The sequence below is a fragment of the Pteropus vampyrus genome, unplaced genomic scaffold, assembly GCF_000151845.1.
Source record: "Pteropus vampyrus isolate Shadow unplaced genomic scaffold, Pvam_2.0 Scaffold11, whole genome shotgun sequence".
Classification (NCBI taxonomy): Eukaryota; Metazoa; Chordata; class Mammalia; order Chiroptera; family Pteropodidae; genus Pteropus; species Pteropus vampyrus.
Genome location: NW_011888792.1, coordinates 1,610,475 through 1,638,294, shown reverse-complemented (window position 1 = coordinate 1,638,294; position 27,820 = coordinate 1,610,475). Strand labels below are relative to the sequence as shown.

At 37.0% G+C, this 27,820-nt stretch overlaps 2 protein-coding genes and 1 pseudogene across 5 annotated transcripts in view; 2 read left to right on the top strand and 1 right to left on the bottom strand.

The window, feature by feature from the left end:
- The window catches only part of MSH3 (mutS homolog 3), a 127,607-nt gene extending 122,415 nt beyond the window's left edge, over positions 1 to 5,192 (bottom strand). Inside the window, exons 1-4 of one of the 3 annotated variants that reach the window (XM_023523009.1) lie at positions 4,854 to 4,988; positions 3,515 to 3,582; positions 3,316 to 3,436; positions 291 to 511 (exon numbers count right to left, since the gene is read on the bottom strand). In XM_023523009.1, coding sequence (XP_023378777.1) covers positions 291 to 511; positions 3,316 to 3,436; positions 3,515 to 3,541 — 369 coding nt within the window. In that variant the 5' untranslated portion in view covers positions 3,542 to 3,582; positions 4,854 to 4,988. Of the gene's footprint in view, positions 1 to 290; positions 512 to 3,315; positions 3,437 to 3,514; positions 3,583 to 4,372; positions 4,539 to 4,853 lie in introns of those variants that run through there. The other 2 variants (XM_011377558.2, XM_023523013.1) reach the window with 2 other exon arrangements.
- DHFR (dihydrofolate reductase) lies at positions 5,177 to 25,978 on the top strand. Of its 2 annotated transcripts, none has more exons than XM_011377538.2 (6): positions 5,177 to 5,392; positions 5,740 to 5,786; positions 7,112 to 7,217; positions 14,268 to 14,394; positions 16,520 to 16,635; positions 23,518 to 24,997. In XM_011377538.2, exons 1-6 carry the CDS (start codon positions 5,307 to 5,309, stop codon positions 23,594 to 23,596), a joined length of 561 nt encoding a protein of 186 aa, XP_011375840.1. In that variant the 5' UTR covers positions 5,177 to 5,306; the 3' UTR covers positions 23,597 to 24,997. The 2 variants fall into 2 exon arrangements, with proteins under 2 accessions (XP_011375840.1, XP_023378790.1); XM_023523022.1 differs by lacking the exon at positions 5,740 to 5,786 and adding an exon at positions 25,881 to 25,978 and having other exon boundaries at positions 5,257 to 5,392; positions 23,518 to 23,624.
- Positions 21,506 to 21,624, top strand: LOC111732177 (annotated as a pseudogene).
- Positions 25,979 to 27,820: the final 1,842 nt, after the last annotated feature.

The window sequence follows — 27,820 nt, the reverse complement described above, 5'->3', positions numbered from 1 at the left end:
GAAAACATCTACATGCACTGCCTATGGTGACTGTCCAGGCTAATCACAGAAACTTTAAGGAGGACTAGAAGAAATTGTGCTTGTATTAATTATCAACAAAGAATCCCTGAAAGTCAATGGCTCCTGACCCAGGCTGTAGATCAGAATCACCTGAGGCTTTGCCTTGTTTTGTCTTAATACAAACCAATTCAGATGATCAGCCAAGTTTGGGAACCATGCCCTGCGTGGACCCACAGAACTTAATACTATTCTGGGTAGATAGATATTCATTTATATAACTGTTAACATACCTTTTGACTAGTTTGAGATTTGGAATCTTCAGAAGAAATTGCATTCTTTGCACGCAGAAGACTGATATCGTCAAAATCAGTACATTTTGGCAGAACCGCAAATCCCTCCTGAAGAGGCTCTCTCTGGACTCTATTTTGAGGAAGGGCGGAATCGCAGTAGAATTCTTTCAACTTTTCCAGAGACTTTAAAACAATCTTTGTCCTCAGACTTCTCTTTGGCTCTTAGTTAGGCAAATCAGAAGAAAATACAATATAGTATTTTGTCTTGTTATGTCAATGAATACCAGCATAAGCTTTTTAAAGAGAAAGCTTCTCACTAAAGGGATCAACCTAACAAGGGAATAAAGAAACACTGGGCGGAGGTTATGGATGGCATATTGAAACAAACATATATCTAATTTCACTTGGTCCTGAAACTCCTTGCCCTTTTTTTTTTCTTTTTAGATATAAGCCCATAAGGGAAGAGATAAAAAGAGGTAATAATATCTGAAGCTAGAAGGAAAAACCAATGAGCAATTACCAATTTAGCATACCTGAAAGCAAAATCCTAAGTCAGTAGTGAAAAAACCAAGAACAAATCCTATTTACAATACAAAATGCTTTAAAGGCTCAAGAATTAGGGTGCCAGTACCTCTGAAAATGGAATTAAGGGAGGTTCTAAAATAAAGAGGATTGTTTCAGAGCAATTTGATCCCTAAACCTCTATCCCACTCAACACTCAAAGACATTTGTCCTTTCTCCACATCAACAGAGGGCTAGGGATATCCCGTAAAAAGGCAGAACAGGCACAGCTAAGGTGCAGTACTGTGCCTAAGCCAGAAGAATACTAACAGGAATACAAGCTTACCACATAATGAGAAAATGAGCCACTTCTCACCAGCTCCCAGAGCACAGTTCTCTGTCCTCTTGGCAGAAACTGGGAAGACTTTGGACTGGGAAAAACTTAAAGATACTAACACCAGGGTGGACCAAGGAAACCAGATCACCACCCCAGATACACCTGCTTTCCTGCTTCCACCCCTTTGCTCATGCCAGTCTTTCTTCCTAGAATACCCCTGCCCCCAATTTCCACATGTCAAAATTGTACTCATTTGTCAAGACCCATCTCAACACTACTTTTCCCATGAAACTCTCCAATTCCCCAGCTTTTCTTTCTCCGTGCTCCTATAACAATGTCGTATCTCTCTATAGCACATATCACAGTCTGCAGTTATTTATAAGCAAGGAATCCATAGAAAGGAAACTGTCATTTATTAGATATTTACTATATGCCAGAATATATTTTTACCCTTTAGACTAAACTATAATTTAGCTACTACTAAATATAAGGAAATGGGACTGCACTTATCATCTCTTACTTTCCCTTTCAAAGCAAAAACAGTCTGGGGGCAAGAGTTGTGTTTTGATCATTTAAAAAAGTTTAAAACTGTTCATATTTGCAGTTAAACCTCTTTTTGGATATATATCTTGTCTCCTGTTAATCTCATAGCTAGAAAACGTATATTTGAATCTCTTCAAACGTACATATTCACCCTCTGTACTATTACTCTCCCCCTTTCAAATGTATATTTGAATCGCTCTTCAAAAGTATACTATAAGTTTGTATATTATGCAAGGACTTCCTTCCCATGGTTACAAAAATACTTTCCCAGGATGGGGGTGGGGTGCAATCTTGGGAATGTATTTATGCAAAGAAAGAATATCTAAAACTGACGTCAAAAACTGAGCTGAAGTAGCCAGTGACTCCTATGGCTGGTGGACGCTCCTCTCTATTCTTCCCATTACTGTTTTAAGTAAACTGTAAAGTTCATATTTCAAAAACTTACATGTCTCTGGCCTTATTTCCACAAACTTCAGAGTTCATTTGGCCAGGTCTGGAGCAATGAGGACCTAAGGACAAGGACTCTGGGTGGTGAGATCTCCTGAAGGCTTACTTTCAAGCCCTCTTCCTCACCTTCCTTCATGGCCCTACTCCCACCACTGCCAAGGAAGATTCCACCATGAAGCTTCATTCCTGAGCTGCTGTCAGTTCAGAAAGGCTCACATCAGTTCGAGTATGGAAATAATGAAGAAAAAAGCATTTTCTGTATTCCCTTATCACAAATTCCCTAAGGCCAAAAACTAGAGAAAACTCTGCTCAGCCATCTATATATCCAACACCACCTCTAGAAGTCTAGTTGCTCAGGAATGATGGTTTTATCCAAAACCTTTCAGCACACAGAAAAAGCAGCTCCATATTAAAAAAAAAAAAAAAAAAAATGGAGGTTACCAGTGGATAGGGGTGGACAGAGAAGGTAGATGGGATGAAAGGGGTCAAAAATGTGGTGACAGAAATCTAACTATGGGCTATGAACACACAATGCAAAATATATATGCCTTATTGTTGAATTGTACACCTGAAACTTACTAGATTTCATTAACCAGTTACAATTTTAAAAAATTATATAAATAAATAAAATTTACCAAAAAAATTGGACAGGGTAGATTTACACATCCTGACATTGAAAACTATTCAAAATGTTCAGCTAAGTGGAAAATACAGTTGCAAATTAGTATATATAGCATAACTTATAACATATTAACTAATTTGTAGGTCTATGTGTGTGTAAATAAGATCCCTGAAATATACAGTACCCCCCAACATTAGCAGTAGGCCTCAGTGAAAGGGAGGGATTATGGGGTCTTTCACTGTCTACCTGACACATTTCTGTATTGCTTGAAATTTTTACAATAAATATGTTTCACCTTAATAATCAGGACAAAAATTAGCTAGTAGGAGTAAAACAGAAAACTGAGCAACTACAGCCAAGTTGCAAAACTCCAGATCTTACCTCCTCTCCCCCAACCTCCTATACACACCACCACCACTTTTGGAGGGGCCTCTCCACTCAAGCACAATAGAGGCCTTTTCCGCAAAGGAAAAAAAATGGCACTACTCTCTCATATCTTCCTCTGCCCTCTGGATAATCTAAGAATATCGGAGCCATGACTGGAGAGAATGAAAAATCATTGCCAGAGAACTCACCAGGGTTCCTAGACATTACTGAATCACTTTGTCCATCCTTTTCTTGGGCTTTCTTTGCTTTCTTTTTAAAGGGCCCATCATTCTCTAGTGGTCTCTTTTTACTTCTGTCAGTTTCTGCAACCTATATCAGGAGGGTTAGAAAATGATGTGTTATCTCTAATCTCAAAATCTGATGAATGCAAAATAATTTAAACCTTACTTCTGAATGACGGCGAGGTCCTAGCATCCACCCTTCCTAGAAACATGGACTCCGAGCTCTGAAAAGACCTATGGATGAAGGTTTTTAGCATCATCAAAATCAAGGTGGAGACTGGCAAGTCACAAGCCTCAGCATCTCCAACCCTGCTATAATTAATTAGAACCAAGACGGCCACCTTTCTTTACAATCGACTTGAATTACCCTACTTACATACGTTAAATAAAATAGCTTTAAGAAAAAAAATACTTATAAAAGGTGAAATTAGACAATAAAAAGAACATCATTTTGGGGATGTTAACTGTAATTTATGTTTTCTGTTCACCCCTTTAAGATGCCATAAGGTTATGAATATTTGTTGGCAGGAATCCCATCAAAAACTTAAGTCTTTCACCAAATATCCTCGAAACGGTGGCTATAAAATAAAATCTTGGTGAATTCATAGTCAAAATTCTGAATTTTGACTATGGTCAAAAAATAGAAACAGGAGAGGAGCAATAACTCTACAGAAGAAATATAAATTAAGGAAAAAAGGTTTTGAAGTAGCCAACCTGTCATCCACATTAAAACTTATAGGGTGGCTAAACGCCAATCTGCAAACCCTTTCAACATCCTCAGTTTGAGAAATACCATACTAGGCTTTTCCCTGTGGCAGTGTCTCTGGCGAGAGGGTAAGGACGCACACACTACTACTTATTTACTCAGTTGAAGGGTGGCAAGCAACAGGAAGGATCGAATGACTAACCATCACAACTGTACCGTCTTAAGAAACTTTATCCACCCTAACTGTATAACGGACTTTACAATATGAACTACAAGAGATGTAGTCACTGGGAAACTACACAATATGACTGCATTTACCGGTAGTGGGTTGAAATGGTGAACAATGCTTTTGCAGCCTTAAAAACCAGAGATTTAACAGCAGTTTTTGTCTCGTCGCCTAACAGAATCCACACAAATAAAATAAAGCTCCTCTTCAAACTTCAGCGGGGCTTGGGAAGGGTGGGAAGACATTGGTTAAAGTTGTATTCTTTGCCCACAGGCCCCTAACCTCATCAGAAAGACTTCTAGTCTCTAGTCTGTCATCACGAACCTGTGTGATCTTGGCCTCTAGTCTATTACCCCAAGGGGAAACTACAATCTTTGAATTACACTTAAGATGGAGGGCTAGCTTTCCCGCCTTCACTTTCCCGAAGCCCGTCCCTTTCTCTTCCAGCACCGCCTCGGGGCTGATTCTCGCACGGGCCCCGCCTCCTCCCGCTCCACCCACAAGCACCGTCCCCGCCAACCTTGCCCCGCCCCCTCTCCCGGATGACCCCGCCCCGTCCTGAACGAAACTCACCAACCGTGGCAGCGACGGAGGCGGGAAAGTGGACGCGAGGGGCGCTGCGGAGTCGGAGTCAGGGTCCGTCTTCTCCGCCGCACCCGCTGGGGAGGAGGTGGATTTCAGGCTTCCTGTAGCGTGGAAGAATCTGCTCAAAACCGCTTGCCTTGCAGGAGCTGGGCCAGCGGAAGCGAGGCCGCCACGGGCCGGCTTCCGGCGCGGCATCTCAACACACGGAGTGACAGCCCAGGGACCGGGCCGAGCCGGGGGCGCGAGCCCGCAGCCGCTGTTCTCGTGTGTGCGGAGGCGAGCACGTCGCGACCCAGACGTGCGCCGGGGCGGGGAGCGGGCCGGGGGCGGGGTGTCGCCTGCACAAATGGAATCGCCGGGGTGGGACGGCCACAATTGCGCGCCAAATTTAACCGGGAGTTCTGGTGTTGCCCGCGAACTCGGGTTTTTACTGTCGCCGTCATGGTTCTTTCGCTAAACTGCATCGTCGCTGTGTCCCAGAACATGGGCATCGGCAAGAACGGAGACCTGCCCTGGCCCCCGCTCAGGTACCTGCCGGGCTGGGCGGGTTGGGCGTGAGTGGACAGGGTTGGCACTAGGTGCCCTTGATCGGGGCGTAGAGACGGGGCTGCGCTGGGCCGACCCTCCGCGCGAGAGTGGGGTTGGACTTGCGACCTAAGCCAGCAGGAGCTGGACCTGAGCTTCCGCCGCAGCAGAAACCGAGAGACCAAGTTATTGACTTGTGTCCGGCTCCTGCTGCCACGCGAGGCATTTCTCCCGCGGCACCCTCAGAGCAAAGTCCCAGTCCTAGAGACCCCAAGCACACCGTTTGTCTGGTGGTTAGAGCCTGAATCCACACGATAACGTTCTGAGTAACTGTTTCTCTAACTTGTAGGAATGAATTCAAGTATTTCCAAAGAATGACCACAACCTCTTCAGAAGGTAATGTGGGGTTTTTAGGTGATTGAGGTTCGCAAAGTGTGTTGCTTGAGTAAGCTTACCAGTGCAGATTTTACTTAAACGAAAAGTTTTCTACATTAACCTGGGACCTTTTGTCTTACTATTGATCTGTATGCAGTTCCCAAGGTTTATTAAACTTTTTTTGGCGATCTTTGAAATTTTATATGGGCGCGTATACAATTGAGGTATTGAGCAGAACTGGCAGCTAGGGAGAGGCTGACACGTCTGGGTGACTAGAGGAGACCCTTGGAATAGCTGCTGGAAGATAAGAGTGGAGAAGATATAAGTCCTTGATCTCGATTTGGATATCAAGAAGTTAAAGGTGATGCAGGAAGGCGTCAAGGATGAACTCTCAGGATTTCATTTTAAGAGTCTTGGTGATATGGAGAATAGAGGAGTGGAGAATAGTGTGCAATTGTAACAATTGTGAGGTACCTGTAAGATATTCAGGCAATAGTACTAAGTGAATTGGAGACATTGGAGAGAAGAGGATAACCAAGGAAAAGAATATGGGGTAAGGGGATACCCATTTAAAACCTAAGATATGTATATTTGGTTGTAGGAGGAGAAATAGCAGAGTAAACAGGGAAAACAGAAAGGAGCGTGTGCAGCATAACTTTCTAACAGGACGGATACAAGGTCCTTGGACTTGACACTTAGGTTACTGATAAAGACAAGATGGCAAGAGCTTGAAGCTAAAGAATTGACATGAACCACTCCATAGAATCCTAAGTAGTCTGGTAATAGGAAGCAAAATATGAGAGAATGCTTAGTCTTACTCCTTGCAGTTTGTAAATATTAGTTTTTTGATTAAATAAAATCAAGTTAATAATTCTTCAAGAAAACAAACACATGCTCTCATTTTGTTAGTTAGAACATACCAAGAATCAGAAATGTATATGTTTCTTTGATCCAGATATCTCAAATCTTTTTCTCCTAAATAATCAAACCAAAAATGGAAGCTATGTTTATAAAGTTTTTAAGGAAAGAGGCACAAATTGAAAGTATGTTAAGCTAATTAAGTGTAATATTCAGCAATTATCTTTAAAAGTATGACTTTAATATAAATGTGAATAATACTATTAAATAGTTAAACAGTACTTTTTAGATATCAAACATTGTTCTAAGTCTTCATTATTTAGCTAATGGGTGATTAATGGTAAATTTTGGTAAAGCTGTTTTAAATTTTAATTTTTTTAAAGCAGAGCCACTAGATGTCAATATGACAATTGTGTATACATACAAATATATGAAAATATATATATATATATTACCAAAATATACCTATTCTTTATGCGATTTTGTAGGTAAAAGGAATTTGGTGATTATGGGTAGGAAGACCTGGTTCTCCATTCCCAAGAAGAATCGACCTTTAAAGGACAGAATTAATTTAGTTCTCAGTAGAGAACTCAAGTAAGTACTGTAACATAGATTCACTACAAAAAAATAATGTACCATTTCTTATGGTAGAGGTCAATGTATGATAAACAGTATGAATGTAACTATTGATGAAGCTGCTTAATATCACAAAGGTGATTACAGAAAATGAATAAGTTATTTATGCCACATGACAATAACTTCTACCTAAGTGATTGATTTTATCACCTGGAAAAGTTAGATTAAATCTCATTGTGGTAACAATCACAAGTTTCCTTGAACCATTATTCAATTCAATTCAGTAAGGTCAGATGTCAGTTCTATAATATAAATAACATTTTTGAGCCTCACATAAAATCAAAATACATATATATGTTTTGGGACTTGCCAAAATTAAGTGATTATCCCTTCTCCAGACCCAGTGCTAAATTCAGTAAAATGTAAATTTTAAGATGGGCAAAAACTGATCATAATCGTATGCCCTATTATTCCTAGTTCACCACAATACGCAAATAATATTTGTGTCCTTCACCCTGTGTCTGCAGATTAAAATTTTCAAAGTATTGAAATGGTCCTAGGGAAAAGGAAGTATGTCCAGTTGGCCTCTGCTCAGAATTTTTCTGTCCTTCAAGCTAACACTGGAGTTGATAGTTCCTGATGCCTGGAAATCCCCTGTGAATTTAGGAGTAGGGGATAGTAAATAGCTTTAAGACTGTCTTTGAAGTATATTTCATGCTTTGACCTTCACCATGGCTTCCATTTCTTTTATTCCACACGTGATATATCCTCATTTCTATATTTTTTATTGTTGCTTACATTGATCCTAACCCACTAAAATATAACTTCCTGAACCTCAGGGTTTATGTGTTTGTTTGTTTGTCTAGGGGTGGGGAGGTTTGACCTGAATTAGACTTTAAGGGAAAATTTGGGATTGCCATGGTAATTGTTTCTTAAATTGTTAATGTAATCATTAAAAAAAAGAATGCAGTATACTAGGAGCACTACGCGCTTGCAGGAAGAGTAGAAGATACCTATAATATCTGACAAGGAATTGGCTTACACAGTTGTGGGGGCTGACTAGGGAAGTCCAAAATCTGTAGGGCTGGCCATCAGGAAAGGGAGGCTGGAAGTCTTCAGCAGGGGCTGAAGCTGATGGCTGCAGGTGGAATTTCATCAGGAAAGGGAGGCTGGAAGTCTTCAGCAGGGGCTGAAGCTGTTGTCTGCAGGTGGAATTTCTTCTTCAGGGAAGCCTCATCTGTTTTCAAGACCTGCCAACTGACTGAATCAGGCCCACCTTGATTAAAGTTATCCAAATATCAACTTCGATCACATCTATAAAATATCTTCCCAGATACTAATCTTCAATTAGTATCTGAATAACAGGACTATAGCCTAGCCAAGTGAACACATCATAGGAAAGAAAAACACATTTACACAATTATAGGCTAAGGGAGTTCAGGCTTCTGTATTTTCTCTCAGATCTCTCCAAGAATGGCATAGGAAAAAACCTGGAAGAAAGTGTGCCAGAATATTTGCATTGATTGCCTTTGGTTGATGGGGACTAAATTGATGTGCAGCTTGCCATCTGCCTCAATCTTTATACTGTTCTCTTTCTAGTGGTTGCTAGGATATTCTGATTATCTCTTTACTTGGTGGAATCCAAATTCACAGACTGTATTGCCATTTCCAGAGACTCTTTAATAACATATTCTTGAATACTACTCAAGTTTATTTATGGCTAGCTTGAGCTAAAACAAACATAAAGAAATTTCAGTGGGAAAGAAATTCATTTGAGCCAGCAAATCTCCTCAAATGATGAATGTAATTTCTTTTTTATAACCTCTCTGTGGTGTGTGTAATTGGGTTTGGTTGTCTCTTATGTATTTATATACAACATTCGTTGGTGTATTTTGCTTATTTTTTTTAAGGCAGAGAAAATTTAAAGTCTTTATTATTAAGCATGCCAAGGAAATAGGGATACAAGTTAGGGGGAAAAAATTAGTTTATTTTTTGTCCTTGCTTGGGCTTCCCTGGTCAATTGCTAGTCGATTCTACACATATCCTGAGCACCTGCTGTGTGCCAGGCACTGCTAAGTCCTAAATAAAACAGGAGAGATTTACATATATAAATCACTATTGCTCATGCAAGTTTTTGGAGATACTCAATTTTTCACCACCCCTCACTCCCCCATGTAAGAAGAAACTGAATCCTCAAGATAATCCCAAATTTTGCTGCCCCATACTAGTTATTTTGGGTAACTATTTCTTTAATTAGTTAAAGGGAAAAAATGCTTTCCAACGACTTTCTAGACAATCAAGTTTTGGCTTAAACTGTAATAAAAGAAATGTTATACAGCCACTTTTGGAAAACAGATCTTCCTCAAAAGATTAAACATAGAGTTTAATTCCCTCCTTGGTATATAGCCAAGCAATATGAAAACAAATGACCACCCAAAAACTTGTACACAAATGTTCATAGTAGCATCCCTAAACTGGAAACATCCTAGATGTTCATCAACGGATGAATGATAAACAAAATGCTATATTCATACAATGGAATATTTGTTATTCCACAGTAAAAAGGAATGAAGTACTAGTATATGCTACAACATGGACGAACTTTGAAAGGAGCATGCAGGTTGAAAAAAGCCAGACACAGCAGACCACATGTTTCCATTTATATGAAATGTCCCGAATAGGCATATGATACAGGACAGGGCAAATTCCCCCAAGTTGGGGGAACTCAAGCCCTGTACTTAGAGAGAAAAGGGTTCTTGGCTGAGCATAAGAATTCAAGCACACACCAAAGTTACAGTCAAAAGGAAAGTTTATTAGAGAAGGGGTAATGCTCTGTAGACAGCATATTTGAGGAAGTCAGTATATATATATATATATATTCTGTGAATTACAGTTTAAAGACTGTTTACTCATTTTCCTTTGAGCATATAGTGAGGAAGGATAAGAGTATGTAGCAAGAAAAGAATATGTAGCGTGAAAGGCCTGCTGGCATTTCCCAGCCTTTGATCCATAGGTTCCCCATGGTTTTGGCCGAAGGGAATAAATGATTTTATTTTGTGTAGGGTACCACTTAGACTGTTTTCCTGTTTTTTCTTTATGGTGTAGAGAACGGGTTGTTAGCAATCCCAGCAGAAATCCTCCTTTGTTCTGCAGGTCTCCTCATGGTCTGGCAATAGAGCTGATCAGCATATCGCAGTCTCTGAATATAGCTTCATTTAACATTTTAGTTCCCTTGCCTCCTTCCTACTTTACACAGAGGCAGAGGGGGCTGAGAGTGGGGAATAACGTCACAGGTACAAGGTTTCTTTTTTGAGCGATGGAAATATTCTGAAGGCAGATAGTTGTGACGGTGTATAACTATGAACATACTAAAAGCTTAACTGAATTGTACACATTACAAGGATAAATTACATGGTATGCAACTTATATCTCAATCACTCTTTTAAGGTCTTTGGAAGCAAAAATTAAATTATTTTACTGCAGTACTGTAGATTTAACAGCATCTTTAGAAAATCCAAAATTGCCTCCATGATATAAGATGTAAATTATCTTCAATCCATAAAAATTATCTAACATTGAATGGTGTGATAATTTTTTATGGTCTCACTATCATATTCTCCACAGTGATAAAACTTTCTCCACCTCTCAAAGACTGCAGTTCCCTCACCACCGCACACATTCTTGGCATAGCAAAGACGTACCAACCTGGCTTCTGATACCTGCTCTAGCACCTATTAACTTTGTGGCTTTAGGCTTTATTAACGTTAAGTCTTGCTGAATCTCAATTTCCTTATCTACTAAATGGGATTAATAATGACAACTTCTTATGGTGATTTCTGAGGATTAATTGAAATTTCATGATATAAATTCCTGGCACACAAAAGGCACATACAGGTATCAGGTTTTACTCCCCCAACCTTTGCTCCTTCAACAAAATTACCTTACTTTATAGGTTATAGAAAATATTAATGTTAATGAGAGCACAATGAACAGGTTTGTGATCTCATCATTTTCACCTTAACACATCATTTTGTTCTTTCCCTTAATCTTCAGACAAAAAAAGAAATTCCCTCTTATCAAAATCAGACTTCATTTTTTTTCTGTCCTCAGGATCTTGCTCTGTTCTACCCTTTAGTATTTTAAACCTCACCACAGATTATTTTTCTTCTGCCCTCAACTTTCTTGCAGCTTTCTTATGTTAAGTGACTTTTGTAACTTTAGTATAAGCGATTATCTAATGGTGGTCTGTCACTTCTGTGTTTTGCACTTGGGTTTATCTCCTTAGAGACTTGGCTAAGGGATCATACTCCAAGGAGTATCCTCCCTCATCAGTCCACCCAGAAGATGCACCACCTCTGTGCCTGTCTTGCATCCTCCACATACTTCCATTGCATGTCCTTTTCACTTTATTGCCACTGCTGAGATATTTCTGTGCCTGCCATTACCATCTTTTTGGCCCAGACAGTGCTTTTTTTTAATCTCTATTCCCAGCATCTAGCATATCCCCTAGCAAAGTTGGGGTTCAGAAATTTTCACAGAATGTATGGTCCATTGGATGATTTATAAAAAACAGGATTATCCCACGTATTTATAACTTGCCTTTTTCCCCATTTTACATATTAAAAGATTAATTTCGATGAATATTTTTAGTGGCTACATAGTATTCATTTATGAGGATGGAGCACACTTGAACCAATTTTAAATAATTGAAAATCACATTTCTAGAGACTGGATATTAAATGTCTTAACTTGTCCATATTTGTGAATTCTGGTTAAATGGGATTCTAGCCTAGAGCTTTTTGTTTTTTAAATGCTTTCCCAATAGTCCCCAGGGAAATTGGGCCAGAATTCCATTTGCCAGGTCATCTACTTTCACATCAGGCACTGTGGGAAAAAATAATGTGTATATGGTATCCTGCGGTAATCAGATGAGGCTGCCAAAGGCCATAAGACACTGGTCTGAGGGCTCTGCCCAAAGTAGGCTACACCATCCTATCTGACACCCTGTAGCCCATGGCCACTAGTTGACAACACAGTGTCAATGTAAGAAGTTGCAGCTCAGGCTCCAACATCAGTCTGCGGGAGTTCAAATCCCAGAATCACCATTTCCTGGCTGTGACCATCCGTTATTTAAACCCTCAGCTTCAATATCATCGTCTATAAAAACATCCTATGTACTCACATAGGACTGCTGGTAACATGAAATAATATGAAGACCTTCTGAAGGAATTCAGGACTCTAAGTCTGAAAAAAGATATCAAGCATATCCACGTGTTTCTTGACACAAAATTTGTATGCTACCACATACCCACTCTCCATTGTCAGGAAATCCATTCTCTATTGGTTTGGAATAATTATAGGAAGGAAATTTAGCAACAAAATAAGTCACAATATTGAGCGCATGCTCTGTGCTATTTACTGTGTTTTTAGGGTTTGTGCAGTAAAGGGGCTGATGAATTCAAACATTAGCCCAAACCTTTTGTTTTTTTCTTTCTACCGTTCAGGGGTCCAGTTTTTCCTGTGAAACTTATTTCTAAACTGCTAAATAGCAACATTTTGCAGAAACATTTTATTCATGCCTTTGTTGAAACTAAAATCTGAAACAATCTATTCGTTCTTTTCCTTTTCCAGACTCACTACAAAAGAGCAAAGTAGTCGTCACCTTAATACCATTAACCATTTTCATGCCACTGATTCTGTTTCAATCATTCTAGACTTTGTTTATTAACTTGACTATCTTCTCCCCCAATTCCAGGTCTTCTAGATTGAATTCTCCCCCTGAACAGCCTAGTCCAAGCTAGTCACTACAACTGCCCTAGTACCTTAGAGAATCCCTACCTCATTTAACCTCACGTTGGCTTTCATGTCTTTTTCCAGCCTTTAGTCAAAATACTTTCTTAACTGCTTTGAAGATGATAGAGTGAAATACGTAAAATATCTATCAAGGAGGCAAGGAGGGAGGCAGCCGAAAGAATGAATGGCCCCCATTGACTCTCGCTTAATCAGTGTTATAACTACTAGTTTAAAGGCAATTTTATAATTTTTGTAAAGCATCACTCTAAAATATTGACTTTGAATTGTAATTTTTCTTTCTTGTCACTATCAAAGCCTAATTCTGAATGTCTTTCATTTATAAAGGGAATTGCAACCTTCCTTCTAGGCCCACCCTTCCACCAAAAAAAAACCACACTTGTGGAGGTTTAGAGAGATTGAGCTAGTCAATGTAAACCCTCAAGTTAATTAACTTCCCTTTTTGAATTTTTAATTACATAAGTAATGACATGCTCATTTTTAATATTTGATCCATTTCAATAAATTTTGAAACATGAAATCCTCCACTCATCACATTGTTTGAATATCGTTTCAAATCATAGTTATCCAAACATATTACCCTTTTTCCAACATTTTATCATGAAACTTTCAAACATACAAAACTTTACAGTAAAAACCTGTATACCCACCACATCGATTCTGCCTTTTACATTTTACTATATTTGTTTTATCATCCATCCATCAATTGGTCTTGTTCTTTTTATGCATTTCCAAGTAAATTGCAGAAATTAGTATGTTTTTCCCTAAATACTTCAACATACACATCATTAACTAGAGTTCAGTATTTAATTTTTTTCTTTTGAGATAAATATTACATATAATGAAATATACAGGCCTTATGTGTACATTTGCTAAGCTGTGACAAATGTATGCACCTATAGAACCCCATATGAAAGATAAAGAACATTACTATAACCCCTAGAAAGTTTCCTTACGCCCCTTCCCAGTGACTCTTTACCTCATCTCTCTAGAGACAACTACTGTTCTGATTTTTCCACCATAAACATCATGAGATACAGAACTGTTTTTGTTTTTTGATTCATTGTAGACAGTACATACATAAATATGGGTTAAAATTATTGGCCATAAGCCATTCTGATGTTAACTGGTTTTTGTTGAAAGGATTCACAATTATGATGATTTTTAGTTTTATAATTATTGCTTCCTAAACAGATTATTTGACTAGTATGAATTGGTTTTATAGAAATTATATGTAATTCTTTCTCTTAAATTCAGGGAACCTCCAAAAGGAGCTCATTTTCTTGCCAAAAGTCTGGATGATGCCTTAAAACTTATTGAGCAACCAGAGTTAAGAAGTAAAGTGGACATGGTTTGGATAGTGGGAGGCAGTTCTGTTTATAAGGTAAGTAAAGTCATCTGTAAATACAAAGGAATGTTCTTACTCTTTCTTTCCAATTACCTGCCATCTGAACTTTTAAAAAATTAAGCCATGAATAAAGGAAGCACATTATCCCTACTACTGTAAGTTAGACACAATGAAGCATTTGTTTTTTGATACTATCATGCAAACAAAAATGTAAACGTTTTAAAGGCTTTACCATTTTATTTCCAATTCAAAATAGTTGATATTTCCACTTTAAAAAACATTCCAAATCCTTCCCTTAGAATCATACTGGGACTGTACTGTTCTCTGCTCCCTGGATGTGCCTCAATTTATTGAGTTACATATACCCATTTCTTCAAGTATAAATGTGCCTCTTACTGAGAAAGGGATGGGGCTGTCAGTTTATGTAGACTGACCAGATATATATGAATTTGTTAAAAGCAGAAACTTCACCTTAACAATATAATGTTAGGGCATACAAAAAGTATTATGTGATTTAAGGGAAAACCATAAGTAACAGAAAATATTCCTTTTTCTTGATACCAAATTTTAGCCTTCAAAAATTTTGCGGATAATAAATGGAATTTTTTACTCTTTTAAAACACTAATGAAAGATTAACATTTACGGAGAACAAAAAATCATCCCCTATCCTTGGTAGCTTGTGATAACACAGGTATACTGAAATTATTTGAGAAAAAAGGAATATACTAGGATCCCAGACGGCATTATAAAAATTCTGTTTATTAGGTTCCTGTTTGTACAGTCTTTTATTTTCTCCATTTGTAATAGGGAGGAAATGGATATTTTCCTTTTATCTTTCAGCCAAGTGTGACTTTCTAAGAAAAAAATCATTTATTTTGTTCAGTATTCATTTTGAATGATTCAGTACTATATTCACTTGAAAGTGTATTTTTTAAACAGTGTAAGTACTTAAATTCATTTATATAATTTGATATATCTAAATGTATATAAATAATAAGGAAGTAAAACCTCCAGGTTATAGTTTTGCACTATCCACCTACCTTACATCACAGTATTTAGGTTTATATTCCCAAGGGCCAAATCAGGCCTACTAGCTAGTTTTTGTAAATAAAGTTTCATTGGAACATAGCCATGCCCATTGGTTTAATATTATCTATGGCTGCTTGTACCTACAAAGATAAGAAACCATATCACCCACAAAGCCTAAAATACTTAACCATCTGACTCTTTACAGAAAAAGTTTGCCAGATATCATAAAGTTTGACACAGACTTTGAAATGCTGCTGCGATTATTTATTTGGTTGAGGCAAGAAAATAAATGATGTAATACTATAAGCTGTAATATTGAAAAGAAAAAGCAAAATTTGTTCTATGAACTTATTTGGAATTTTAAGGATAAACACTGAAGTTATATATAATATGTATATATTTTTCTCCCCACGTCCCCCCCCGCCCCCAACATGCACCATAAGCAATTTGAAAATTAAGAGTTACTGCTTTCTTGGAGCTACAGTTATGACTCATGATTTTTGTTAGAATTTTAAGATATTTGTTCCGGGACATTTTTTTCTGTAGAAACCGTCAACAGTACTATAGGCAGTAGTTACAAAAGTCATTAACAATATGAGGCCAAATACAATCATTAGCAACGAGAAGCAGAACAAATTACCTACTAGCATCATAACTATCTCCTGGGTAATGAAAGTATTATTAAATTTTATGTCATTGTACTAAGTAGTCAGGGTCTCATGAAACTATACTATTTTATCCATATGTGCATATGTAAATTTTCACATGAAGAGTAACTACATAATTAGTAGTTCTTAATTCCTAAACAACCACCAAAGAAAAAAGACAAAACTGAATGCTTAAATGGAAAAAGAGTTCATGTAAGCAAACTGGAGGCCAGAATATATTTTAACTCACTCTCATAATTATCGATAATGACTAACTCCACTCTCAAAATAACTAAGGCATACTTTGCAGGGCCCTAAAGTAAAATAGGATATTTTAATATCATTCTTTGGAGGTAACAAGTTATGTAGCATGTATTTAATACCTATTACAAACTTGACCATATAATTTTAAAATGTCTCAGAGTTTCTATTTCTTTTGACACAGATAAATAAGGAAATTGATGCCTTTTGTTTTATTTCAAAGGAAGCCATGAACAAGCCAGGCCATATTAAACTATTTGTCACAAAGATCATGCAGGAATTTGAAAGTGACATATTTTTTCCAGAAATTGATTTGGGGAAATATAAACTTCTCCCAGAGTAAGTAAAATGTTATGTCTGAAGCTCTTTTGGATTTCTAGCTTAAGAATTATATGAAAGAGTATATGTCTTTTCAGATCAAATGTGGGGTAGTAATGTATTTTATAGACAAATAGTATAGAAATTTTTGGAAATCTGCTTTAACAGACTTGGAAATGTTCAAGTTATAATGATTTTACTGAAATCTAGAGACTAGTCACTAGTTCATTCTATGAGATCTGTGTTTAGCATCAGATGCTGTCCTAGGCATTGGGGAAGAGTGTTTACCAAGACATCCTGTCACTACTACTCCAGGAGATTACATTCTTTTTTTTTTTTTTTTAATTAGTTTCAAGTATATAGTACATTGGTTAGACACATATAGTTTATAAAGCAATCAGGAGATTACATTCTTTGTAGTAGAGAGGGAGGTTGCAAACAAGATAAACATCAAAAGAGTTGCTGTGTGGAGAATTGAAGTATTATGATGATAAATACGGTATAGTCTAAGAAGTCCTCTCTGAAAAGTGATGTCTACACTGAGATCTAAGTCTACACTGAGATGTAAATGGCAAGAAGCCAGAGAACTGGAACGAGCATTCCAGGAACCAGAAGCAGCCAATGAAGAGACCTGAGGGCAAGAACAAGCCTGGTATGTTCCCTGAGTCTTGAAAGCCACTGTGGGCATTGTGAGCAAGGGGGAGACCCAAAGGGATCCGACCAAATGCAGATGTAGAAGGTTCTGAATCGAGTGATATTGTTCTAGCTGTTTCTGGAGAATGGAGTGGAGAGGACAAGAGTAAACCTGGAAGACCAGTTAGTTAAAGTAGCTCAGGTGAAAAATGAAGGGACTTAGATAGCAGTGGCGGAGATGGACAGAAGAGGTTACACTAGCTTTACTATTAGTTGTGATTTTAGTGTAAAACTGTCTGATTTTGAAAACTCATAGCATTTTAGTTTAAAAGCTCTTTTCAACTTTAAGATTAATTATATCAACACTTTTCAACTAGCTTTTAACACATTCTTCTCAGTTGAATCCAGTCATTATTCTTTGAGTGTAAGTTTGTTTTTTAAATGACTTCTAAAAGAACAGTCAGAGCCAAGTCTGAATAAAATGCATGGCCAAGCTTTCAAATAATAGTCTATTATTCTATAGAATAGTAGATAGTAGTCTTGAATCAAATGAAATGTTTGACTGCTTTTCTTGGGCTCTTAACTAACTCTGAAGAGATCTGAAAATTATAAGAACTCCAAAAATTTTCTAAAAAGCTAAAGTTCAGGCTTTTGCTTATAATCTCCAAAGCCGACTACTTAGAAAAGTCACACTTAGTGATTTCATATATATTTATACAAAAATCAGTTGTGTGTGTTTGTCACACTTTATATATTTTCTCTTGTACTGCTTAGGTTGCTGATTGTCACATGTGAATATTTGATCTGTTGTCCCTCACTTCTTATCTTTCTTTTTGCTACTAACAAAAAGAATAGGTTACTGTGTGAATCAGCTCCATGTTAGATTCCTTCCCAAATCCTGTTGCTCTCAATCAGACCTCCTTCCAAAGCTATGACCCTTCAGGGTGGTTGATAACTTAAAACAAATACCACTCTGGCTCTCTGACTCTTAGAAATGAAAATTTTTAACATCTTTTACTGAAAGATTATTTTCACACATCACAACATTCACCCACTTAAAGTATATAATTCAGTGGTTTTAATATATTCACACAGTTGTGCAAACATCACCACAATGTAAGTTTAGAACATCTTCATCACTCCCCAAAAAACCCTATACCCATTAGTAATCGTTCACCATTCTCCTCCCGTTCTAGCCCTAAAACCATTAATCTATTTTCTGTCTCTATAGATATGCCTTTTATGGACATTTCACATAAACAGAATCATATATGAGCTCTTTCTTAGAATTGGCTTCTTTCATTTAGCATGCTGTTTTCAGGTTCATCCATGTTGTAATATATATCAGTACTTCACAAATTTTCTCGCATTATCTGAACTGTCTTTTTACTTTCTTAATGAAACCATTTACAGCACTAGGCTTTTAATTTTGATGTCCAATTTTTCTATTTTTTCTTTTGTCACTTGTCTTTTTGGTGTCATACCTAAGAAATCATTGCCTAATCCAAGCCACAGAAATTTACTTCTGTTGTCTACTAAGAGTTTTATAGTTTTAACTCTTAGTTTAAGTCTAAGAGTTTTAACTCTTAAAGTCATCATAGTTAATTTATTTATGGTATAAGGAAGGAGTCCAAGCTCATTCTTCTGTAAGTAGCTATCTAGTTGTTCTAGCACTATTGGTGGAAAGGACTATTTTTTCCCCCACAATGAATTATCTTGACACGCTTGTCAAAAATCGGTAGACCATAAATGTGAGGGTTTATTTTTGAGCTCTTGGTTCATTGTTCTATATGTCTGTCTTTATGCCAGTACCACACTGTCTTGATTAATGCAGCTTTTTGTAATATCTTTTTAAATCAGGAAGTACAAGTCCTCCAACTTTGTTCTTTTTCAATACTGTTTTGTCTATTGTGGGTCCCATTTTCATATGAATTATATAATCAGTTTGTCAGTTTGCCAAAAAGCAAGCTAAGATTTTGATAGGGATTGTATTATATCTGTAGATCATTTTGGAGAATAGTATCTTAGCAATATTTGTCTTCCAAACCATAAACATGTGATATCTTTCTGCTTATTTAGGTCTTTAATTTCCTTCAGCAATGTTTTATAGCTTTCAGTATACAAGTCTTGCACTTAATTATTTAATTAATCTTATTATTTTTGATGCTATTATAAATGGAACTGTTTTCTTAATTTTATTTTCAAACTCTTCATTGGTAATACATGGAAATACAATTGATTTTTGTTTATCGATCTTATATCTTACAACCTTGCCAAACTCATTAGTTATGTTAGTGGATTCCTTAGGATTTTCTATACATAGAATATGTCACTTGCAAATAAAGATAGTTTTACTTTTTCCATTCTAATCTGGATGCTTTTTAATTCTTTTTCTTGCCAAATTGCTCTGGCTAGAACCTCCAATACAATGCTGATTAGAAGTGACAACAGCAAGACATCATTGTCCTTCCTATTCTCGATCTTAAGAGAAAGCATTCAGTCTTTTACCATTGTGATCTTAGCTGTGGGTTTTTTGTACATGCCCTTTATCACATTGAAGATTTCTTCTATTTCTATCTCGCTGTGTATTTTTATCATGAAGGAGCCCTGGGTTTTTGTCAAATGTTTTTCTGAGTCTATTGAGATGATCACGTGGTTTTTATCTTTAATAAAAAAAATACACAAATACTTAATACACTTCTAATACAGTATATTACATTGCTTGATTTTTATGTTGAACTAATCTTGCATTTCTGGGATAAATCCACTTGAAAATAATGTAGAGTCCTTTTTATATGTTCCTGGATTCAGTTTGCTAATATTTTGTTGATGATTTTTACAATTGTATTCATAAGGGATACTGGGCTATAGTTTTCTCTTTTGTTAACATCTTCACCTGGTTTTGGTGTCAGGATAACACTGGCCTCACAGAATGAGTTGGGAAATGCTCTTGCTCTCCAGTGCCAAAATCCAAGGAAATTGCTCTGAAATGGTCCTCCAAACAAAGCTGTGGACAAACATGAAAAGTCCTTTTTTCCATTGCAGCATTTGATGCTGGTGTTACTTTCACGCCTGTACCAACATAATAGCCTGTTTAACATGGGGTGGAGAGACTCCCCTAAGGAGAGATCTGGAGTAGGTCATCGTTCATGAAGTAGAGAAAAAGGAAACCTTCGAAGACAAAGCAAATACACTTTGTCCCTGGAAGTCTGTAACTTGCTCAGTTCTTGAGCTGCTTTCTCTCCAAATCTCTGTACATTGGGGAACTTAGAAAACACCATGCCAGCCTATCCTCTAAGGCTCTGCCCTCATTCATCTTGCCTGGAAGAAATCTTTCTATCTCATACTATTTCACACTAGGCTTCAACCAAACCAGCAGACCCAAATATTTTATACCAGCAGTTTTCTGTTTATGAGTCTGAGATAGGCTTCTCCTTCTAGTTATTCACCTTCTATGCAGTCAAAGAGGATGAAGACTGGAAAGAAGGCTTTGAGGCAGTACTTGGCTCCAGAGCTGAGACAAATGCCCCTTTTCAATGGACAACTTGAGTAGGTGTTAGATGGGCCGACGTTTCCTCTTCTATCCATTACTTCCTGACTGTCCAACAGGATCCTGGCATATTTACCCACGTTTGTACATCCCTCTCCTAAGCCTATGCTTCCCATAGTCTTCATTTTTAGTTCTGATTTGTTTCTTATAGATAATTGTTTCAAAAACTCTGTTTAACTCTTAGACTTTCCATCAAATCATCTGTGTATTCTTGTGATTTTTTTTGTCAGTTCAAATCTTATGTTTCTTTTATTCATTGGCTTCTTAAATGCTTGACAATTCTAGAGGGGCGTCACTATCTGGGTGGTTCATAACAAACGAGTCTTTTCCAAATCCTGTTAGACTTAAACTCAGAGTTCGCATGTGGCTCTTATGCAGTTTTTTCTTCAGAAAACTTTTAAATTATGAGGTATTTATAATCATTTTGAAAACAGGCTTAATATGTGAATGCTGTGGAAAGTAAAAATAATCTTAATCAGAATTAAATTTTAGTTTCACAGAGAAGATGAACAAATGCCATGGCTAGGGACCATATCCAGCCAGTAGCATAGTTATTAATGATTTTAGAAATAACTTTGATACTTCACTTTTATCTTATTAACTGACAATCTAGATAGTCTTGAGAATTTTATACACACACATAAATGTACATGTTGCTTTTGGTGACTCATCTTAAATATATTAAAATTATGGTTAAAAGTTGGCCTAGTCTATGGCCATGCCACCCTGAACATGCCCGATCCAGTCTGATCTCGGAAGCTAAGCAGAGTCATGCCTGGTTAGTACTTGGATGGGAGACCACCTAGGAAGACCAGGTGCTATAGGCTTAAAAAAATTTTAAAAAAAAAAAAAGGTTGGCCCAGTAAAGTCATTTAAGAAAAAAGCTATAATGCTACTAAAACAAACAGCTCAAAATGGTTAGTAAATAGAAACATAGCTTCTTCTTCTCAAATATAAATTATTCAAGAAAAAACACCTTTTTCTTTCCTTACATATTATGCTATTGTTACTTCATATATTTTGTTTCAAAATGTCATCTAATTAGTCAACAAAAGTTTAACACCTATTGTTACTCAGTATTGTGTTGGATATTATACAAGATTTAAATCTATTCCTATATTATCCCTGCCTACAATGAGTTTAGAAAATAGGGAAACCAAACCAACTAATAAACATAATGGGTAACATTTGGAAAGCACTTAATGTACTCACAATGCTAAGTTCTTTATAAGGATGAAGACTTACTGATAGCCACATGTCACAGCAGAACCACAGCCAAACACAAGTCTGTTTAAGGCAGGTGTTCCTGAACCCACCTGGGGCATAATGGCATGCAGCCCACACAGTACTGGGGAGGTGCACTAGGATTTGGGTTGGAGACTGGAGTGGGCAGAACAGCTTTCAGTGGAGGACCTGGGTTTTGTTTTTTTGTGGGTGGGGTTTTTTCCATTGTGGTAAGAACACATCAGATGTACTCTCACCAAAATTTTAAGTATACAATACAGTATTGTTAAATATAGGCCCATTATTGCAGAGCAGATCTCTAGAACTTAATCATTTTGCACAACTGAAACTTTATACTCATTCCACTGCAATTCCCTGTTTCCCCCTACCCCTGTCAACCATCCTTCTACCCTCTGTTTCTATGAGTTTGACTATTTTAAGTACATGGTTCTATTTTAAATAGAACCATGTAGCGTTTGTCCTTCTGTGACTGGCTTATTTCACTTCTGTGGCTTATTTCACTTAGCATAAAGTCTTAAAGTTCATCCATGTTGTTGCATGTTACAAGATTTCCTTCTTTTTTAAGGCTGAATAATATTACACTATATGTATATAGCACATTTTCTTCATTCATCTATCAGTGAACATTTAGGTTGTTTCCACATCTTGGCTATTGTGACTAACTGATTCTAGTTATCAAAAAACGAGAGAGAACATGGTAGTGAGTATGTAGAGAAATTGGAACACTGTTGGTAGGAATGTAAAATAGTGCAGCCACTATGGAAAAGAGTATAGCGGCTCTTCAAAAAATTTAAAAAGAACTGCTGTGTGACCCAGCAACCCCACTTCTGGGTGTCTGCCCAATGAAGGGCCCGGTAACTGGAATCGGAAATTGGAGAGAACACAGATCTAAGTGAGAGGGAATAGAAAAGATCAGATAAACAATGATGTTAGTACAGGAATTGCAATAAGCCACACACTGGGGAATTAGAACACTATGTTACCTACTGATTAAACAGAAATTAAGAATCTGCCACCATGCAGGGCATGTAATTTTAATTCTGCTCTAAACAGCTAAAGGTTGTATTTTGTTTTTCTTTTGCTCACACAAGAAATTTGATACCAAGTGTAAGACTTGCAAAATATTCTCAAGAAATTTCATATTAGCTGAATGAATAAAAGGTAAAAGAGAAACTGCTAATAGCAGTTTTTGGGAGAAGAATTAGGAATCAGAAAGAAAGCAGGAGGAGAAATTACACTTCTTGTTTTCTAACTTTCTGTACAGTTTGAAATTTTCTCTTTTCATTTCCATGTAAGCGTATTTGCATAAACTCATCCAACTTAACAGTAGCTTACCATTGTGAAGAAAAAAAAGGAAGGGAAACCAACCCTTCATTTACCTTGTGCATTGTCAATGCCTTTTAGCTGAGAGTCAGGGAAGCTACCTTTTTTATTGGTAAATTATTCAATTATATACGTATATATTTCTTTTACAGATACCCAGGTGTTCTTTCCGATGTCCAGGAGGAGAAAGGCATTAAGTACAAATTTGAAGTATATGAAAAGAATGATTAATGTGAAGGTGTTTTCTGACTTATTTCAGGTTGTTCCCCATTCCTTCCAAACAATTATATATTTTAACATTAGAGAAAGAGACCTCTGTTTACTTTAGATCTATGGATAACTATTTCTGAGCAATGTGTTTCTATTAATTAATCAATCTTAACTGGATTTGGTTAAGATCAATCTTACTTGTGCTATATCGGATACCAATCGTGAAACATTTCATACTGTAACTGTCTGAATTTTCACCAAAGGCCAGGATTAGGTCCCTCGTACCTGCTAGGGTAGCGTATCTACCAAGACACCACAGTGGGAGAGTCCCCTGAGAGCATGAGTTGAAACCAGGGCTTCTAGAGAGGGGAGCTAGACAGATTTGTCCACATGTCAGAAATGGGTAATAAGCTCAATACCGCTGAGATAACCTAGGAGATGGAGGGGAAGTAAACAAGTATTTATCCCCTACTCATCATTGGTTGGGGCTATTCCCAAGGTTATCAATTTCCTGCCCTGTGTATGAGCTGAACGTACTTCAGCTGCTAGATATGGCCCCAGGTGTTTGCATTAAGAAGATGCTGGCAGGTACAGAAAGAGTGAATACTAAATACCTAAAGTAATTCCATATGTTTGATTGTTTGCATAAGATCTTCATGCTTCCTATGTAATAAAAAGGATAAAGCCACACATGGTTTGTTTGAAATATTTTACAATTTAAAAAACACAGAAGCAGCAAGACTAATTAGAAGTTCAAGTGAGGAATGATGGTAGCTTGGACCAGAGGATTGGGTATAGTGAAAAAATTATGATTCAGGTTATATTTTAAAGTTGAAAGTAGTGGGATTTTCTTATGGATTTTGATTTTGGTTTTTGGACCTACCAAATTTGAAATGCTAGAAAGGAGAAAAGGAATAAAAAACTGAACAATAGAATAGTGCCTTAAAATTCTGGGGTTATTTTCAACTGATAAATTTACTCAGCCAAATAACCAATCAAGGACAACTAAGGTTAGGGAGAGACAGCAGAGAACTGTTATTTTCACTAAGACTTGGAACCATTTAATTTTATGTAACCATTTTTGTGTATTTTTTTTAATAACAATTACTTCTTAAGTTGCACTATTTTTTAAGTGCTGGCCTCCTGTTATTCTCTGAACACCTTGCATAAAATTTCAAAGACTCTCATGGCAATTTATCTCCATAGTCAGCTTAAAAATGTAGGAGGAAAACAAAATTAGCCAACAGTCACACAAAATGCCAAAGACCAATTATTGGGAAACCATCAGCCTTTCTTTTATGGTTCCTGATTTGTTCACCTTTCAAGACCGAGAATCAACCTCACCTTTTTCAGATTGATTTATAAGACATCACTATAAGATGATGATAATTTGAGGCAAAAATGTAAACAAAAATACAAACACATATTCCAAATACTCAGGTGGGCACATTTACTGTTTCTGTGAGATTGAAATTCTATAACATCCACGTCCTAATGGACATATTTCTTAAAATTTCACCTGTATAAGGGATGGGTCATAGAGTCTCCATTTTAAACGAGCACCCCAGATGATTCTGAAGCCTACTCAATGTTGTAAGTCATTGTTTGGATGATTTAGAATGCTTATTTTCTATGTCTAGGATATCTAAATGAAGCAAAACAAAAAAGCAAATTATAGGAAGTCAACATGTATAAGATTATAGAAAGAAATTATAAAGATTAGATTTACCTGTTGCTAGCATATCTAAATGGAGCAAAACAAAAAAGCGAATTATAAAGTTAATATGTATGAGATTAGAGAAAGTAAAATTATAAAGATTAGATTTATGTGTTGCTGATCTATTTTAAGAATTTAAAGATTCATTTAAATATGTAATGCACATGGAAGTAATAGCTCAAAGAACTACACTGTAAGCAAAGTTGATTATAGGTGTCCCTTAAGATTTTTTTTTTAATAGTTAAAACTAAAAACTACAGCAAATGGCCTACCTAACTAGGCACCATGACCGAGGGAAAAGTGGGCTGGCCCAGCTGCTGAAAGCATTCAGAAAAATAATGATCTTTGGAGGATTGAACCTTGTGATCAAGGATGTTCCAGCTGGGAGAGAAAAAAAAAAAATACATAAATGAGTACCATGAATAGAATTAGAGACTCTAAATGAAAAGATAATGCTGATGAAGGGGATAGAACCTCTGGCCCTAAAAATCAACATGAAGTTATGCTTTTCCTGTGACAAAGGTGAAACTGCATTTGTGACCATTTCTAATTATCTAATTATCTGCTTCTCCTTTTTCTGTTACCCAGGAGACCTCATGAGGACCAGAAAGTGTTTCTGTCATTGTGTTGACATGTGTTAAACCTTTTGTTCTGGGAATAAAAAGAAAAAATCATGTTGTATGGTATTGCAAGTAACTTTGCAGTCAGTTATCAAAGTAAATGTGAAACTTGTATATAGAAAGACAAATTTTAGATGGTCACTACTTCTCTACCCCAGGGCTATAGGACGCACTTAAGCCACACCCTGAAGGAATAAAGGGTTCATCATCAGGGAGATGTGATGATGTTGGAACTCAAAATTAAGAATAACTATGGTGAACACCTGAAACTAGTAAGTTGACTATATTTTAAGAAAAATCATTAAAAAATGAGAGAGATTTTTCTAGTGCATCTACTAGCCAAAGTCATTTAGGAAAGAGACCCTGAACAAAACTACATTTTCAGCCCCTGATCATAGCCCCCTTCAAAGGGTGAAAGTTTGCCTGCAGGTTTTTTTTTTCACTGCCAGTCCTCTTTGATAGGTTAATTAGCAAAACTTAAATTCAGATTTCCTTCAAGCATTTTATGATGAATTATTTCAAACAAAAGTTGAAAGAATTACACATTAAACACCCATTTGCAATCACCTGGATTCTATCATTAACACTTTGTTATCTCTGCTTTATGACACTTGTATCCATCCATCCATCTATCTATCCATCTTCTATTTGGATGCATTTCCAAGCAAGTTATAAATATCAATCTGCTTCATCCCTAGATACTTCGGCTTGCATATTATTAACTATAATTCAACATTTGTTTATTTGGTAAAATTTACATAGTGAAATGCAGATTTTAAGTATAGCATTCTACAGGTTTTGACAAAAGCATATGCTTGTGTGACCCAAACCTGTCCATCACTCCAGAAAGCTCCCTCATGCCCCTTCCCAGTCAGTTCCCCACCCCCAAAGGCAACTGCTATTCTGGCATTTTTCCTCATTATAGATTATTTTTTACTGTTCCTGAACTTCATATGAATAGAATCATACAGGATGTATTCTTTGGTCTGGCTTATTTTCACTCAGCAATATTTATTTGAGATCCACCTATTCTCTTGATGGATGTGTGGGTTCTTTTTAGAGCAGGATTTGAGCCTGGTGTTAAAGGATCTAGAGAGCTGGTGACAGAGTAAAGAGGAAGGCAGATAGATGCTCCAGGCAGAGGAAAAGCCATAAAGAAACATCTCCCGATTCCAAAATCCAGGACAAGGATTTAGCCTTTGAGGTGCCTGTCAATTTGTTCTCTTTCATAACCACATCTAGTTCAGGTCCTTATTTTCTCTCTACTAGAGTAACCTAAATTGGTAGTTTTTAAATCTCTGAGCTCCCTCCCCAACAATCTCATAAACATGGCCACCAAGACAATCTTTCTGAACTACACATCTGATTATGTCATTGTCTCACCTCCTTAATGCTCACTCAGTAAAGGCCAAATTCCACCTTGGTCTTTAGGTACCTCTACAGATGGCAGTGATTAGCCTCTCTAGAATTATTATCTAGAGTTTCCATTCCCTACATATTATACATAAGCCACCTGTCAGCTCTTCACAAATCCCCCAATGGACCTAAGCTTTGCTAAACATAAGCCCTTTTTAATGCAGTTCTCTCTGCCTATAAGTCCTCCCTCCCTGTATCCTCCATTCTAAACCATACCTTGCCTCAGAGCCCTGCCCAAATCTGAAAAGTTACCTGTTTCATGAAAGCCTCCTCTGAATCACCCAGCACTGCCTATCTCTGTTACAGCCCCTAAATGCAGTTTGCATTACAGCTGTTTGTTATTCTCATCACCTCTCCTTTAACAGGAATGTTTTCAGTTGCAAGTACTGGAAAATCCAACTGACAGTGTCTTAAGTTAGGATTTGCTGACTCTCCGATTCTCTTGGTTTTTCTCTCAAGGTTGGAAGATGGCTACTACTGCTTCAGAAATTA

Bases quoted from the DNA above. Each gene is read 5' to 3' on its own strand.
- DHFR (XM_011377538.2), top strand. From the start codon at position 5,307: ATGGTTCTTTCGCTAAACTGCATCGTCGCTGTGTCCCAGAACATGGGC. The intron at 7,218-14,267 runs GTAAGTACTGTA...TCTTAAATTCAG, and splicing joins GTTCTCAGTAGAGAACTCAA to GGAACCTCCAAAAGGAGCTC. The intron at 16,636-23,517 runs GTAAGTAAAATG...TTTCTTTTACAG, and splicing joins AAATATAAACTTCTCCCAGA to ATACCCAGGTGTTCTTTCCG.